Here is a 17,329-nt window from a genome sequence, read left to right on the forward strand (position 1 = left end):
TTAGGTTGAAACTTTAAATTCTCGCTAATTTTACCACAAAAGATATCTACATTGCAACCACACTAGAAGAATATTTCAAACATTTAACCTAAAAAAATTTTACTGTGCGCCCCCTAATCTAAAATCCTGGATCCGCCCCTGGTTTGAACAAGGAATCGTGCACTGTTGTTTGACTCGTGGTGTTTGGTGTGCGTACGGAAGCAACTTCCATGTTTTAAGGCAATCGGAAGTTAAACAGTAATCACTCGCTGAAAAAAAACTTGGGAGTCTTTCACGTTATTTATAGGTTATTGTACGTAAATTCAGCAATTGTTTTTTTTATTTTTGTCTCGAATCTATAAAGTTTAAGTTAATTTTTGTCAAAACTGCAGCTGTCATCTTTGTGTGTACGCAAAAAGAACCAGAATGACGCAAGATGACTGGCTCACGAGCATCATGCATGACGGGTCAAAATGAAAGTAATAAGTTCACTTTAAAAGTTCAAAGAATCAGATTAAATGAACTTTTTCTGATGAAAATATGTTATCTGGTCTTTCTACTAAATAACAACTATAAGCCATCAAGTTTAAGGAACCTAAACAATCTACACTGTAAAATATGGAGTTTGTATGCCCAATTTCCTCTGACCTACTCCAGCAATGCTAGAGGTAGTCTGGCAAGCTATTTTCTGACTTGGTGCTATCCTAACTTCTAGCATCTGACATGTTGAAAGCCACTGCAAAAGTTAATTAGCTAAACATGTTTTAAAATACTTTATGTCTTTTATTTACATATAAGAAATGTAACCTACCGGAAATCGAACGATAAAAGTCCTAAATTTTTATTAAATACCTAGAAAACATTGTAATGAAGACACTTGTCAAAATAACAGCAATTCAGTAATTTTACGGAATGCTATATATTTTTGACAAAACGAACTTAAAATTGGTAAAGGCAATTCATTGGTTAATTTGATATGGTTGTTTCGCAAATTTTAAAATCTGTAGTTTTATCAACTGGAATTACACACTCAAAAAGCAAAAAACCAAATATGAAGTTCATTTTAACTGCTTATATTAAGGATTTCTGGATTTTTTCGTCAGATTGGTCATTGTTTTTCTTTAGTTTAGTCACCTTCTCCCGTGTAATGGTAAAGAAATTGTATAGAACATTTTAAATGGACAATAGTTTACTATAAATCTGCTGATTTCAAGGAACGGCGGAACGAGGGTTATGCAATATGGCGCTCGGAAGTAAGATGTTGGGGTATAGAGGAATGGAATTCCAACCTCTTATGTTGTAGGAGTACCTCTGACCCAGAAACCCTCCTCTTTTTTATTTGGATGTTGATATGTGCAGTTGGGCTCAGAACGATGTGCCATACAAAAGGTTGGAAATTCAGTGGTACAGTAGAGTACTGACCTTCAACCCCTTGTAATGACTTTCAAGTTGAAGTTGTGCATGTCACACTTACCTATATGTAGTTCGATTCAAGAATCATTATCCTGTATGCTGATACCATATTTGCTACAAAAATTTCATTTTTTATTGAAGTTTTGGTCATTTTCCATGAGAGACCCTGTTTTGTTGACATTTTGAATCACAACACATGAGAAACTTTTTTGCAGAAGGAAGTTTTATTTCCATAAAAAAAAAAATGAAAGTACATTTTAGGTTAGTTATTCTGACTTTGTTTAAGTTAACCAGTTGTTTTCATATTTGGCAAAGTGTATTGGCCACCCTGTTATAAATAAAAAGTCAGCATGCCACATGGCCATGATGTGGACTAGCATTATAAATGTTGTCATTATGGACAGCAAGTCTATTATTACAGAGGTTCTTTAACACAAATGTTCAAAAAGTTGAACAGTACCAAAGGAGGTGGACAGTAAAATTTTATTCTGAGACTTATGATTTGGTGAAACCTGAGCCAAAAAAAAGTGAATTAAAATGAAAATGTCTACCTGCCAACTCTGTTTTGTTTAGAATTACCTGTAAACAGACATTATTTTTGTGACATTATAAAAAAACGAAATTTAATGACGCATTAAGTTTGATATTTTACATCTTGTCATTCAAATTTTACTAATGTTATAAGGTGCAGCTGGCATTGTTGGTTAATTTGTATGCATCAATGAAACTAAATATACATTTTACTTAAATACCTGATTATTTTATAGATGATACATGTATTCTTTGTTTAACTAGTTCACATGCATGCTTGACCAAAGCTTGTAAATTAGAATTCAGCCTGCATACATGTACAAAGACTTGTATTTTTCAAATACAAAATTTAGGCAAAGAAATACATGTAGTACATGTTTTATGTTTTAATGGTTCTTTAGTAAAGCTTATTTTCATTTCTTTTTTTCATTTCATTTCATCATTTCTTTATTGCCATATCCTGGCATTAGTTGTTGACGTCATCATTAACAATTTTTCAAAACTCATCTCCGCTGAAACTACTTGACCAATTTGAACCAAACTTGGTATGAATGTTCCTTGGGGTATCATGCATAGAATAGTTGTGGGGATTTTTGATCCGTTGTAAAACATGGCTGCTGTTACTAAAAATAGAATATAGGGGTCAGACAGTAGTTTTTCGCATATATCTCCAAAACTGTTAGGTTTAGCCAAATTCTGACAGGTGTTAAAGTGTTCAGCATGATGTTTCATTTGAATTTGTTAAGCCATGTTGGAGTTACTGCCCTTCTTCAACGTTTTTTTGCTTTTTTAATGTTATTTCTTAAAATCTTCTCCTCTGACACTACTTGATCAATTGGAACCCAACTTGGTATGAATGTTCTTAGGGGGTATCATGCATAAAACTGATGTGGGGATTTTTAATCTGTCGAAAAAACATGGCCACCGTTACTAAAAATAGAACAAAGGGGTCAGACTATGTGTTTTTTGCATAAATCTCTAAAACCGTTAGGTTTAGTAAAATTATTTCAATTGCTGATATGACTGGTATTATAAAGCCTTCAAAAGTCTTCAGGGATTAAACTTGTCAGGTGACTCCTTGTAAGAGTTATTGTCCTTGTAAGATGAATTTTTAGCTCACCTGGCCAAAGGCCATGTGAGCTATTGCCATCACTTGGCGTCCGTCGTTGTCGTTGTCCGTCCGTGTCGTTAACAATTATACAAAACACTTCTCCTCTGAAACTACTTGACTAATTAGAACCAAACTTGGTATGAATGTTCCATGGGGTATCCTGCATAGAACTGACGTGGGATTTTTGATTTGTCAAAAAACACGACCGCCGTTACTTAAAATAGAACATAGGGGTCAGACAGTATTTTTTCGCATATATCTTGTAAACCGTTAGGTTTAGCTGAATTCTGACTAGGTAAAAGTGTTCAGCATGATGAGATCTATCTCAGGTCAAATTTTGGTTTTAATCCGTTAAACCATGTTGGAGTTATTGCCCTTTTTCAACGATTTTTGCTATTTTTAATGTTATTTCTTTCCAAAATCTTCTCCTCTGACACTACATGACCAATTGAAACCAAACTTGGTATGAATGTTCTTTGGGGTATACTGCATATAATTGATGTGGGGATTTTTGATTCGTCGAAAAACATGTCCGCCATTACTAAAAATAGAACATAGGGGTAAGACAGTAGTTTTTCACCTATATCTCCTAGACCGTTCGGTGTATCCAAATTCTTTCAGTAGCTGATATGATCCATGTTATTAGGACTACAAAAGTCTTCAGACTCCTTGTAAGAGTTATTGCCCTTGAAAGGGGAAAAATGACCTTTTTTTTAATAGTTTTCAGTCAATATCTTGAAAACTATGATCGATTAAAAGAAACTTTCAATTGTTGAAAAGATCTTGTGATAGTCCTACCAAAGACTTCTTTAGTCAAATTGTTGGACAACTTCTTGTTTAATTTATTGCCTTTGAAAGGCAAAATTCAAGGAGGTGAGTGATTCAGGCTCCTTGGAGCCTCTTGTTACAGTTTTTAGCCAATATCTTGAAAACTATTATAGATAGAAAGAAACTTTCAATCACTGAAATGATCTTTATGATAGACCTACCAAAGTCTTGTTGAGTCAAAATTGTTGGACAACTTCTGGTTAAATTTTTTGCCCTTGAAAGACAAACTTCAATTAGGTGAGCGATTCTGGCTCCTGGGAGCCTCTTGTTTATATATTTTGTATATTTCTCATTTGTAACATTTATGTTTCAGGGGTTCATAGTGTTTTCATTAAGCATAGGTTGGAGGCCAATTTGCATGCTTTAAAAACCTGTTTTACTGGTTCAAGTGGAAAGAGTCGCATATCATTCAATTTAGAATTAACAGATTTGTCCTGTTCATATTTTGATTTTGCCTTTAGGAGAAAAAATAAGTGAAAGCACTTGGTTCTAATTAGTATTGTTCTGATACAATACTCACAGAGATACTACAGTACCTACTAGGACTCATAAAAAAGTTCTCTATTGAAGTTTAGTCTTACTAAACTAGTATTTAAATTTGCCCAGTAAAACCCAGGTTATCCCAGTACTGGCTACTGGCTGGACTTGGCAATACTCTTAAAACTTGTGTCTTCATATGTGGACAGAAAATCAACAATTTTTTACTTGTGAAAACAGAGATAAGATGCATGTATACCATGCCTTTTTGTTGGATTATTTACCTACAGATAAATCTGGAAAAGTAAAAGCAGACTGTAAACTTTCCACAACTGTAATATTTGGACATTCATAGTAATCAGATGTAATCCTTCATACCTCCATCTTGGCATGGGAGGTCAGAAAAAATGTGTGTGATAATGACCTTTTGATATGTTATAAAATTTATTCTTCCATGTTTTTTTTTTTAATTTCATGTCTTTTCAGATTTTAGGAATGATAATGCTCAATGAGTGGACAACCATCCAGCAAAGAAATAGTGGTATCTGTTGGTGTGGTAGTAGCAGCAGCAGGTCTTGCCTATTTTGTTTACAGACGTCAGACTTCGGGACTAGAATCAAGCTTAGGTGTTGTTGGTGAAGGTACATAGGGAATAAGTTCAGACAAAAAAAATTATCAATTAACAGTCCTTTCCTTCAAAATTCTCAATTACTAGCCCGAATAATAGAGGACTTTATAGGATTCAACTAGGCTGAAACAAGAAAAGTATACATCATTTAACTAGCCCGAATCAATTTTTACGAGTACTGAATTAATAGAACCTTGGTCTAGTTTATATGCTCTCCATCAGTACTTCCATGTACTAAATGCACACTTTTCCCATTTAAGGAGATAGACCTAGGGTAAGGGACATAACACAAGAAATCAGTGGTATGTTTGTATCATATTCAATTTCACCAAAGCCTCTCTAGCTTTTGTTTGAAGCAGAATAAAACAAATCCAAGTTAATTAGATGCTTACCTAAGATTGATGTAAATTGTTGAATACAAATGTTCCAATGATTTATAAGAGTTGTGTCCCTTACTCTAGGTCTACCTCCTTAATGTCTAACAGTGTTTGACTGAAGCTTTATGAGAAATTGTTACATGCAGAAACACATCTACTTATCTTCTCAGAAATTTGTTGCTGTGAAATTACTTTAAATATCACTGAAAATAACAATCTCATGAAAATTTCCTTGTTTTCCTGTAAAGATTATTAAGATATTAGACAATGTAACTTATAACCAAGTGAATTTTTTAACCCAGCAAATGGCAAAAAAATACACTGTATCCCAAGAGGAGCTTAATTGTTGAGAGGAAATGATTTGTAACATAAAAAATATCGGACTGATATACTATTGCATGGTTAAAGATTGGCCAATAAAAGATTGGTGGAAAACAGGTTTCAAGTGCATGAATTTTCGTCCAACTCGCATAATATCATGCCATTTCATTGTAGGGGAAACCAAATATAATTATCTTAGTTATAATGAGCTCTGTTGTATACAGTTTCACATTTCTAAATCAAATGACCGTTGTTCATAAATCTTCATGAGACTTGGATAAAGTTAGTCAACATGTGTACTATTTTTGCTTATAAATCTATTTTTATTGCAATTTTTTTAATTAGTTTGTTATATTTTCCTTTTAAGATACAGAAAACTTGGACAATTCTGCCAACCAGTCAACTAAAGACCCTAAATTTACTGAAAGTGGTCAACAAAGGGCCAGTAACTTGGATAGCCAGCAGGTAGGCAACGATGATAATGATGAAAACAATTCTTCTCAAAATAGATCTGAAAGAGAATCGGAGACTGAAGGGAAAAGTGGCTTTGTCACCCAATCAGGCAATGGGACGAAGTTTAAAAAGGATGAATGGCCGGAGGTTTGTGATACTCATGATGAGAAAGATGACTTAGACTTTGACAAGAGGAAAGAAGCAGAAACTGTTGTTCCTCTTGATGACAGTGTTCACTCAGAAAATGCTCAAAGTTATGAAAGGAACCATTCAAAACCATTACATTTTAATAATTCTCCTCCTGTAACTGATGGTTTTCTTGTCAGTAATGTTGTTAACAAGAATGATAGTGAGCAGAGTGTGTTCAATAAAGACAATATTTTAATTCATGCTGATGATCTCAAACATAAAAGTCTTACAGAGACTGGTTCTGAAAAGGCAGCTCCTCTTCAAATAACTTCTAAAGGCGTGCTAGATGTGGATGATAGAAGTGGTATAGAATCTCCACTGTCTACTGGTCCAGAAGTTATTTATCAGAGAGAATCTCAAAATGATGACCCAGAGAAGACAAATCTCAGCATAACTGGGGAAAAACCAAAACTGGCAATTGATCCAAAGGGAGATAACAAACAGCAATTTATTTATGATGCTGGTGAGTTGTAATTTTGAAAACAATTATTTGTCCCCAACTTTTTCATAAGATGGAAACAAAAAAGTTTTTAAAAAAGATAAAAACCCCTCTGACCAACCCCATATTTTGTTGGCCCTTGGGCTATGGCAACATTTTTTAAAATGTGGCCTGTTTTTTCCTCCCATGCCCTACTGCATGAATTCTTATATTTTTCGTAAAAATTATTGTCTTGTTGTTTTTTTTTGTGTCTCTGTTTTATCCTTAACGCTTTTGACATCTTTTATTTGAACACTTGTAAATATTGAGATGATTATTTGTGAGTACATATATACATGTAGTACTAACTTGTTACAAATTAAGTTCCATGTTTACGGATAGGATCTGTAAGAAGCTGAAGTCAAATTTTGGATGCGTCAGATTATAACTTTAGATTTTTATACACTCATCTTTTAAGAAGTGACATATTTTGGTATATAGATATCACTTCACACAACATCTCAAATTTGCAGCCACTAATTTTTCTGACTGTCTGATTGATAAGAGCATCCTTTTGATTTTGTAATTTTTAAATTTGTGTTTTAAGTTATTGGACTTTATTTGTTCAAAAATATGATTTTCTGTTTTCAGACTATGACTCAAAAATCTATGCAGCAATTTCAATGACACTTTGGTAAACTGTTTCTTTATTTGAAACTCCCTTTTAATTTTTGAAAATTTGTGATTTTAAGATTTAGGGTTTTGGTACTTTATCCATAAAAAAAAGGAAATTTCAAAGTTTGAAAAGTATAACTCAAATTTAGTGATTGCACCTACTCTGATGAAACTTTAGTAAATTGTTTCTTTTGGTTAATGAGAGCTCCCTTTCATTTGGGGTTTTTGATTTATCAAAATACCTCATGTCGCTTCTTCATGCCTGGAACTTCCCTTCTGTTTCTGAACACTACACAAAAATGTAGTCCAAATGTTATTCCTTTTATATCATTCAATACGTTTTTTATGACGTGTAAATGTGTTTCAGGCAATTATTCAGCTCAATAATATTCCATTATTTCAGCAAATAAAATTAAGATCTAGTCTTCAGATGGAACTGAAGATTTGAGGAACTCCTTTTAGGATGGCCCCGTGCAGGTCCGGGTGTTAAAAGAATAGGCCTGCAGCAGCGCTAAGCTTGTCATAAAAGGCGACTAAATAGTGCTCAGAACCTTAGCTCACAGAGCAACTGGGATGTGTGCACCAGGTGGTGGAATGGGGTACCCCTGGCGTGTTACATGCTGGGGTTGTCAGGCTATAATACGGAAAACCTGACTGCAAACCATAGTGGTGCACTGTGTTGGGAAAGATGCCACGTTCCTTGCACATTAAAGAACCCTACTGTGGTATTCTCCAAAGGGCTCCGCCACAGGAGGCTAAATTGCCCGACCCTACCCACCTCTCCCTATTTTCAGTGGCAATAAAAATTTGTCGACCCTATTGTCCTTGTGTCCCATCCCTTTTTCATTTCATCATCATTTCATGTTCATTTTATCATCAATTTCGTGTTCATCGTCTGAATATAGCTGAAATATTGCTGCTCGGACGTTAAACCCCAATAAACAAACAAACAAACCTTTTAGGATGCTTAGTAATAAATTAGCATTAAGGGATTGAAGTTCTTGCAGTAATGTGTCAAGAAGCATTGTATGTGCTAGCATGTTCTCATAATACAATTATTAGCCATAATCCTCATCCTAATTCAGAGTTAAAAATTGTAGCCTGCCTGCCAGCCCAAGACTGGCTTTTTTTGGCATGGCTGGCTAATTTTATCAAAAATCTGTATAGCCATATAGTATATGTAAATGTATTGAAAAATTGTATTCAGGACTGGCTAGAATTTGAGTGAGTTTCCTACCCTGCGTAATAAGTGGTCAGTGAAGAGAAATGATTTTAACCTGGTGAAATTGATGGGAAAATTCAAAATTATAAAAAGTGTCTAATTGTTAAAATCTTATATTGATCAAAGAAATTCAATTATTTTTTTAAGCTGAAAATTGAAATAACTTCTGTTTGAGTATAATTACAGTGTAGGATAATACTCTGTTGAAATACTTTTGAATGTCACTTCAAATTAACTATTGGACAGGTTTAAAAAATATAGGAAAAAGGTGAAACAGAACAAAATTTGTAAATGTATGTGAAATTGGATACTGTTTAACTATCCTTTACAGTTTTACTTCAGAAATCAGTTGTAATGATCGACATTATTATGTTTATACATGTACATATTAGGAAAAATAGTTCTAAATAATATGGGAAATGCAAATGTATGATTATATTTTTATTTTACATTATGTTATCTTTTAAATTTTGTTCATGCTACAATTTTCACAAGAATAAAAACAAAATAACCCGTGCTAACAGCACTTTGATTTATTTTTGATTTTCTGATTTTAGGTTTTTGAGTTATGGGACTTTATTATTAAAAAGGGATAGGTTTCCAATGTCTGAACAATAACCTAAAATGCTTCAAGATATTTTCTTGAAACTTTGTTGAATTATTTATTGCTGTTAGTCTAAGGTCCCTTTTGATTTTTTTTTTATAATTTTGATTTTACAATTTTTTTATTATGGGACTTACATGTACATGTAATTCATACAAATATTTGGTAATTCCCCTTTTTTTACTTTAACTCAAAAATACTTCCACCAATTGCCATGACACTTTGAATTATTTATTTCATTTTCTCTAGGCTTTTAATTATCTTTATCATGACTTTAAAGACACAGAAACAAAACGCTGGGAACCATAAAAAGCACTTTGTTTGTTCATATTATCTTTTTAAAGTTTTATTAAATGTATTAAAGTTATTTAATGCCTCTACTCTGGGTTAAAACAGGTGGTATATACATGTAGTGATAATGGTGTCTGTCTGTTCATCTGTCCCCAGTTCTAATACACAGCTTATATGATACGGCTGAAAGGAACTTAATGAAACTTTCACAGATTCTTTATTCTATTGGGCGTTTCCTACATGTATTTGTATTTTCATCTGAATGACTTAAGTCACTTAAGGGGTTGTGATATGTTTAGTGGGGAGGGGAGCTAGGATATCACCTGGAGAGCTTTGCTCACAGTTTATCTATCCATAGTTATTGTTTATATTGTAGAACCTTGTCAAGAAGGGGCTTCACATAAGAGATACTTTAGAGATTCATGTTCTTCTTACAGTTCACAGCAATCACTTGGTAGGTTGAATTGGATATAAAATTTCTGTTTAAGATTCCCTGTATGCACAAATGTATATTAGGAAATAATTTTTAAGTGTTCATTGTCATGTAAATTTCAACAGAGTTGTTATCTAATTACTTGTAATTTGAATGAATGAATGTAGAGAGCTTTTAATACAGTCTTAATTTTTGCGATCATATAATGGTTTAATGGTAAAAACAAAATTTCCAAACTCATTAAATCAGAAACCGGAAAATATAAAATTGTACATTAACATGGCCTTGGTGAAATTAAGGATATACCATGAAAATGAAATTAGCCTCTACAGTCCTAATTTTAACTTGAAAATACATTTATGTAATTACAACTTCAATGTCTAAATTGTACTGAAATAACTTTTGTAGAAATGGACTCAGCACCTTTGACACCACATAGAAAGTCACAAGGCAAGTAGTTTGAAGCCATAATCAAGTTAATTGTACTGATTTTAGCAATGGAGGGCTTACATACATACAAAAACATTTTCATCCCGATGGGGTTGTTGTCTGACATATATACCACACCTATTCTTGTATTGTATAAATCACTTGTTTATACTGGTAAATGTATTACTGTAATGATTTAAAGATATTTTGAACAAATTTGTGTTGCCCTTATTGTACCTTGTCCTTTGTGTTGCCCTTACTGTACCTTGTCCTTTGTGATGCCCTTATTGTACCTTGTCCTTTGTGTTGGCCCCGTGCAGGTCCGGGTGTCAAAAGAATAGGCCTGCAGCAGAGCTAAGCTTGTCGTAAAAGGCAACTAAATAGTGCTCAGAAACCTAGCCGGGGGCTAGGGCGCTCTGCCCACAGAGCAACTGGGATGTGTGCCCCAAGTGGTGGAATGGGGTACCCCTGTCATGTTACATGCTGGGGTTGTCAGGCTATAATACTGAAAACCTGACCGCAAACCATAGTGGTGCACCGTGTTGGGAAAGATACCACGTTCCTCGCACGTTAAAGAACCCTGCTGTGGTATTCGATAGGAGTAGGAACCTTTGCGCTCCGCCACAGGAGGCTAAATTGCCCGACCTTACCCATCCCTCCCTTTTTCTAGTGGCAATCAAAATTTGTCGACCCTACTGTCCTTGTGTCCCATCCCCTTTTTCATTTAATCATCATTTCATGTTCATTTTATCATCCGTTTCATGTTCATCGTCTGAATATAGCTGAAATATTGCTGCTCAGACGTTAAACCCCAACAATCAATCAGTCAATCAATCCTTTGTGTTGCCCTTAATGTACCTTGCCTTTGTGTTGCCCTTATTGTACCTTGTCCTTTGTGTTGCCCTTATTGTACTTTGTCCTTTGTGTTGCCCTTATTGTATCTTGTCCTTTGTGTTGCCCTTAATGTACCTTGTTCTTTGTGTTGCCCTTAATGTACGTTGTCCTTTGTGTTGCCCTTATTGTATTTTGTCTTTTGTGTTGCCCTTAATGTACGTTGTCCTTTGTGTTGCCCTTATTGTACTTTGTCCTTTGTGTTGCCCTTATTGTACTTTGTCCTTGTGTTGCCCTTAATGTACCTTGTCCTTTGTGTTGCCCTTAATGTACCTTGTCCTTTGTGTTGCCCTTAATGTACGTTGTCCTTTGTGTTGCCCTTATTGTATTTTGTCTTTTGTGTTGCCCTTAATGTATGTTGTCCTTTGTGTTGCCCTTATTGTACCTTGTCCTTTGTGTTGCCCTTATTGTACTTTGTCCTTTGTATTGCCCTTAATGTACCTTGTCCTTTGTGTTGCCCTTAATGTACCTTGTCCTTTTTGTTGCCCTTATTCATACTTAATAAGCTTAAGCAATAAGTTTTTTTTTCCAGAAATGCCACCTGGTTTTTTTACTTCGATAGCAGAAGACTCCAATGAAACATTTGATGATCAATTATCACAAACATATCCTTACCCTTCCATCATTAGTAGAAGAGAAGAATATTCAACTACTTACACTCAGTCAGAAAGTCTGATATCCACACATGTCGAAGAGATGACCCAGGAAGGAACTTTGTCAGATAGTGCAAATGGACGGCAGTTAGAATCTGGGACATTCCATGACATTCATACACATAATTCACAAAACAAAAGTTATATTATGCATCCTCATTCTTCAAATAAGGAAGAATGTAATTTACCTGAGCCAAAGCAAATCTGTGCAGACAAAATTATAAACTCATCCAAAAATAATATTCAAACTGCAATTATGCCTTCAAGACCCGGTAACCTTGAATATTCATCTGGACAAGCTGAAGGTCAAACTGTTGCCATGGCATCAGGAGGAAGTACTGATATGTCTTCCAATACTTCAGATTATGGGTCTTTAATATCTGGTACTGACAATATGTCAAATAGTAACTTTGCGACTCCTGAAGGTCAAATGGATAATCTGAATCGTTTGACTTCGGTACCTCAGCCTGATTCTGAACCTTATCCGACATCCTCCAAAAGTGAAGAAAACAATGAAACTATTTCTGATTTAGAAGCAGGTGGGTTACTTAAATCAATAATAGAAATATATATGATAATCCACTGCTGATAGGGTAACATTATGTTGTAATGAAATTGTTTTATCAAAGCACTGTTAAAATCAATGATTTTCTTGACTGGAAATTTTAATTGTGACGAACGTGAAAGAACTGAATAAAAAAATAATCATTATTTTGTTCTAATATAAAAGTAGAGAACAAGCATTTGAATTTTATTTGAAAGATCTGTGTTATAGTTCTATTTGACTTCTTGTTTTAAGAAACCAGAAACTTGTAAACATTATCTGCCATGGTGAAGTTAGTTGGGTTAGTCTACAAATTGTTTTGTTGTTGTCCCTTTGCTACTTAACAGCTCAGAGACAGAAATCCTAGGGATATGAATATCCTTTTGTGAAGTGTCCATCTGTCACACCTTGTTAGCACCCTAATGCCGAGGTTTCTCAGACAGTTTGAAAAAAAAATACTAAAGATTGCTATTATGAACCTTTGGACAAGTTAAAAATCAGTGATGGCTCATAAAAATAACTCATTGTAAATAATGATTTCTTCCAAATTTGTTTTGTTTGTATTTTTTTAAGAAGGTGATGTCTTTGATGGTGTAATTCTCCATGCAGAGGCAGACAGAGAGAAAGCCATTGAGTTTATGGACAATATGAAAGGACAGTTTCCAGACCTAAATCTCAATCTGACAATTTATGAGGAATTTAACATAGGAAAGTCCTTGTTTGGCTCTGCCCCAGTGCTTTTCAAATCAACCAGATACCTTTTTGTTTTCATTACTGACAACTTCGTCAAAGAAGAAATGATCAAGTTTTTAAATGAAATTTTTTTAATTGCCACAATCACTGAGGAAGAAAAATTTAATAGATTGATACCAGTAGCAAAAGATGAAGTCTATCTACCAGAATTAGGACCTATTATTTCATTGAAATATAACAGATTTTTGGAGGCTAAATCTCGGAACAGGACAGACCAAGTTTTTATAAGAGGATTTCAAAGACTTATTTGTGAAGGACGCAATAAGTATCTTACTGCTAGCTAGAATTTAGTTTTAAAACTTCTAGTTCATTACTTGCACCATGTATGGATCACTTTTTTTGGACATTTAGAATCAAAACTACTCAGCCTTTTTGCTACACAGAAGATTAATCTAAAAGGCACTAGTCTATCCAGAATTTGTCAATTCCATTCTAAAATTATAGCTGAACTGGTTGCAATTTTTACCATTCCTTTTTTCTTAGCACCTCTATTCACTCCAAAATTTTTGGAAGGGTTACTGTTCTTTATTTATAGTGATGTCTTACTAAAATTTTAAATGCCTCCTTGCAGATGGAACTACTTTGATCCTGGTAATTCTGTAATTACAGCAAATTATTCAAGAAGAAAATCTTCTAACTGAATCCAAAGTTAGTTTCTAATGTAGAGAAATGGCTGAGTAGTTCCAGTTGAGTATTATTTTTTTTATTTTTTTTTACCTAAATCTAATCTGATTAAGTTCAACAGGACACTGTTTAAGTCATGTTATTCATGTGATACCATTGTTGGTTTTTTCATGGTTTGATAGCTATGAATGTTTCAAAAGGGTAACTACTGTGGCTCTTGCTTAATGTAAAAATTCCATCACCTATGACTTAACAGTGATAACTACTTTCTGTACTTGTGTCCTTAATGTCAGAAAGATATACAAACTTTGGGAAAGTGAATATCTTTTTGTGGTTCTCAGATAGGGTATATAAGTCTTTTCATGTGACTCCACGATTTTAGAAGAATGAGCCCCAATCTGCCATTTATGTGCATGGAAACTTATTATTTACAGAATGTTAAGGTCAGTTTTAAAAGCAAAACATCTATCCATGTAAATATCCCGAAAAAAAATGACAGATATCTGTCACCACATCATAATAGTGTTAAGAAAGTGGATTAATAGAAGATTTTGCATGGTAAAGCAAAGCAATGTTTTGATATTCAGGAGGTAAATCATTAAATGCAGATCTGCCTTCCAATTTCAATACACTATACATGGAAATTCCAGGAAGGAAAATGAAAGTAGAACTGAACTAAACCCTATTAAAAATATACCTACTAATTTTTCCATTCAGTCACTGCATCTAACAATTCTCCATTCTGCTTCCAGTTCAGATGACATCAAAGCTGCAATCTGATTGGCTGGTCAGAAAAGTCATCTGGTCAGAAATCAGAATGGGGTGTTATTAGATCACTATATCTTCCACAGACCTACAACTGAATTACTATACATCACTCTGTTAACTTATAGGATCTGCAATACAGGATGTGAATATGACTCACAGGGCATGAGCACTACTCATTACAAATCTGTTAAGCTTGTTTCTAGGTTACTGTACTGTATTTATTTGCATGAAGGAGTGGGGTTAGGCATTGAGTGTGGCAGAGATGTAAAAGCATTGAAATAATGAATATACTGGTACTCTTTGGGCATGAGATTGGTTTGATCCTATATGCAGTGACTGAATGGAACAATTGATGGATCTAATATTAATTAGATTGTCCTGGACATCTTCTACCAAATGGTCACAGCACTTCTCTTGTGACATTAACTTTATTTGAAGTTACTGATGATTTGGAATATCATTCATATGGTCTGAGAACTTGAAACATATTTAAGGTAGATCATACCTTATAATTTTAGTCAGTGAATTTTCCTATTACCTTTAATGAACATACTGAAAAATTTTAAGATAAAAAACATAGATCAATGAAACTTAATTATGAGATAATTGAGTCTAAATATAGGTGATTTTTTTTTTTATATTTTATATAGATTCTGTGGGGAATTTTCACACTTCTGCTTACTGTTGAAAAATTTGGTTGATAAAAATGTGTTTTAAAAAGAAAATTTGGACTCACTTAACATTCTTACTTGTGATATTTAAAAAACTAAAACTATAGCACATTTTCCTGCCAGTTGCCTCCCCTTTGAGAGAGAGTTTATAAAATTAATGTTTGTAATTTTACCACGTCAATTTTTTGCATTTTTTTTTAAGTATCAGTCTCTATAAAAATGAGACAGAAGGTGATTCATGCATGTCAAAAACCAACCTAATTCAGTTTTATTTCTTGTTCAGAAACAAATATAGATCACATAACTAGTCATATTTTTTCATTTGGGGGTTGCGTTTTTGAGATAAAATTTATATAGATTGTACATGATATTAGCACTTTGATTTGGTTTGATCTGGTTGATTTTAGTGAGAGGTTAAATGTAGTTTGCTCAGAAGTACAGATCTAAATACAGATAAGACTACTGTCACATTAACATAGCATATGTAGACCACAAAAGCGTCACTTGATCCGTGGGTTTTTCTACACCATGAAACCTCTTACCATAGGCAGTGTCTGAATTTTATATGGACTGTTACTTAAACACTATTTGCTCACTGAAAACATATACTTCTGTATGAATTGGCAAGATAACAGAATTGAATGCTTATTGTATTAGGTTTGATCTACCTTAAAAGTGCTATGAATTGTCCAGATAATTTATATAACAATTAGAATTATAACCATAATAGACAACAGGTATTTGTGCTGATTAGCTCTTCCAGGGAACTCAATGGTACACATTCCATGTGTTAAATCTTGGTGTTCTATAACATTCCTGATCATATTTTGTGTATTCACTCTTTCTAATGCATTATTCTTAAGAAAATGGCTTTACTACTTTCCTTATCATGTGTTGCAGTCTTACTCTCAACAACCATAAATATATTTTGACCTAATTATGATCATGAAATCCATTGAAAATATACTAGACAAATATTTACATGGAGTTTTCATTAGTAAATATGTCAATCGAGCATTTACTAAAAATTCTTGTAGAACTTGTGAATTTGAGGTATTTTTGTCTCAGTTCATACACAATTATATACATGTACCTGTGTTAAATTTGTGATTGTTCAATTCTAAAATGTAGTCATTATCCTGTGGTAGTTTTTGTACTTCATGTATGTTTTATTAGGTAAAGTCAAAAAAAGTAAAGATGATAGAAGTTTAAAGTGAAATTATGGCTATAAAGTGTTAAGTACGGCAAAAAGATGAATTCATCCACCATGATTTGTGAAGTTTGGAGAAAAAGATGGAAAACATCAGACAAAACTTGTAAGACAGTAAATAATATTAAAATAAATGACAATCATTTTTATTTTTAAAAGAATTGTTTATGTCTAAAAACAGTCTTGATCTATGCTACAAAAGCAAATATTTTTGCATGTTTTTTAGTGTCAATTCTATAAATTCAGATATTCAAAATTCTAGTATAACCACATTTAAAAAAAATTCTCAGACTTCTGGTGAACAGGTCAGATTTGTGGAGGCTGAGGCCTATAGTGTGATGTTTATGAATAACTTTAGATTGAGTTCCTAGAGTTATCTCCCTTATTTTACAGTTGTTTTTCTATCTTAAAAATAATCATATTAAATGCAATGCTAAACATTTCTATCACATGAGTATCTTTAAACATTTTTCATTACATTTGAGGTATTAATATTTAGTAAAATCATTATAGAACACTGTAGAGTATTTTGGTTGTAAATTTACATTATGCTGAAAATAGAAAGCACAATGGTAGTTTGTAATTTTACTCGTTTATTTAATACTCATGTGGAAAAAATCAAAAATAGCAGTTTTATTCATCCTTTTGATTTGTTATGAATTTTTTTTTCAAAATTTTCATTCGATTGTGATAAGAAATAGTTTTGTTTTTGTAGAGATGAACTTTAGTTAGGTTTTTAGTATTGTACGATATCATTGCATATTTTTAAAATTTATATGTTAAATAAATGTTTGATTCAAATATGCAGTATAGTTCTATAAAGGGTATAATGTTAT

At 33.3% G+C, this 17,329-nt stretch overlaps 1 protein-coding gene across 3 annotated transcripts; it reads left to right on the top strand.

The window, feature by feature from the left end:
• Positions 1-208: 208 nt before the first annotated feature.
• LOC148617486 (uncharacterized) lies at positions 209-15,378 on the top strand. Of its 3 annotated transcripts, none has more exons than XM_088585200.1 (7): positions 209-292; positions 4,826-4,980; positions 6,033-6,770; positions 9,894-9,971; positions 10,359-10,400; positions 11,803-12,462; positions 13,041-13,650. In XM_088585200.1, exons 2-7 carry the CDS (start codon positions 4,848-4,850, stop codon positions 13,502-13,504), a joined length of 2,115 nt encoding a protein of 704 aa, XP_088441326.1. In that variant the 5' UTR covers positions 209-292; positions 4,826-4,847; the 3' UTR covers positions 13,505-13,650. The 3 variants fall into 3 exon arrangements, with proteins under 3 accessions (XP_088441326.1, XP_088441328.1, XP_088441327.1); XM_088585202.1 differs by having other exon boundaries at positions 13,044-13,650; XM_088585201.1 differs by lacking the exon at positions 209-292 and adding an exon at positions 379-458 and having other exon boundaries at positions 13,041-15,378.
• The last annotated feature ends 1,951 nt before the right edge of the window (positions 15,379-17,329 follow it).

The sequence above is a fragment of the Perna viridis genome, chromosome 5, assembly GCF_037379345.1.
Source record: "Perna viridis isolate PV_CMFRI_1.1 ecotype Kerala chromosome 5, ASM3737934v1, whole genome shotgun sequence".
Taxonomy (NCBI): domain Eukaryota; kingdom Metazoa; phylum Mollusca; class Bivalvia; order Mytilida; family Mytilidae; genus Perna; species Perna viridis.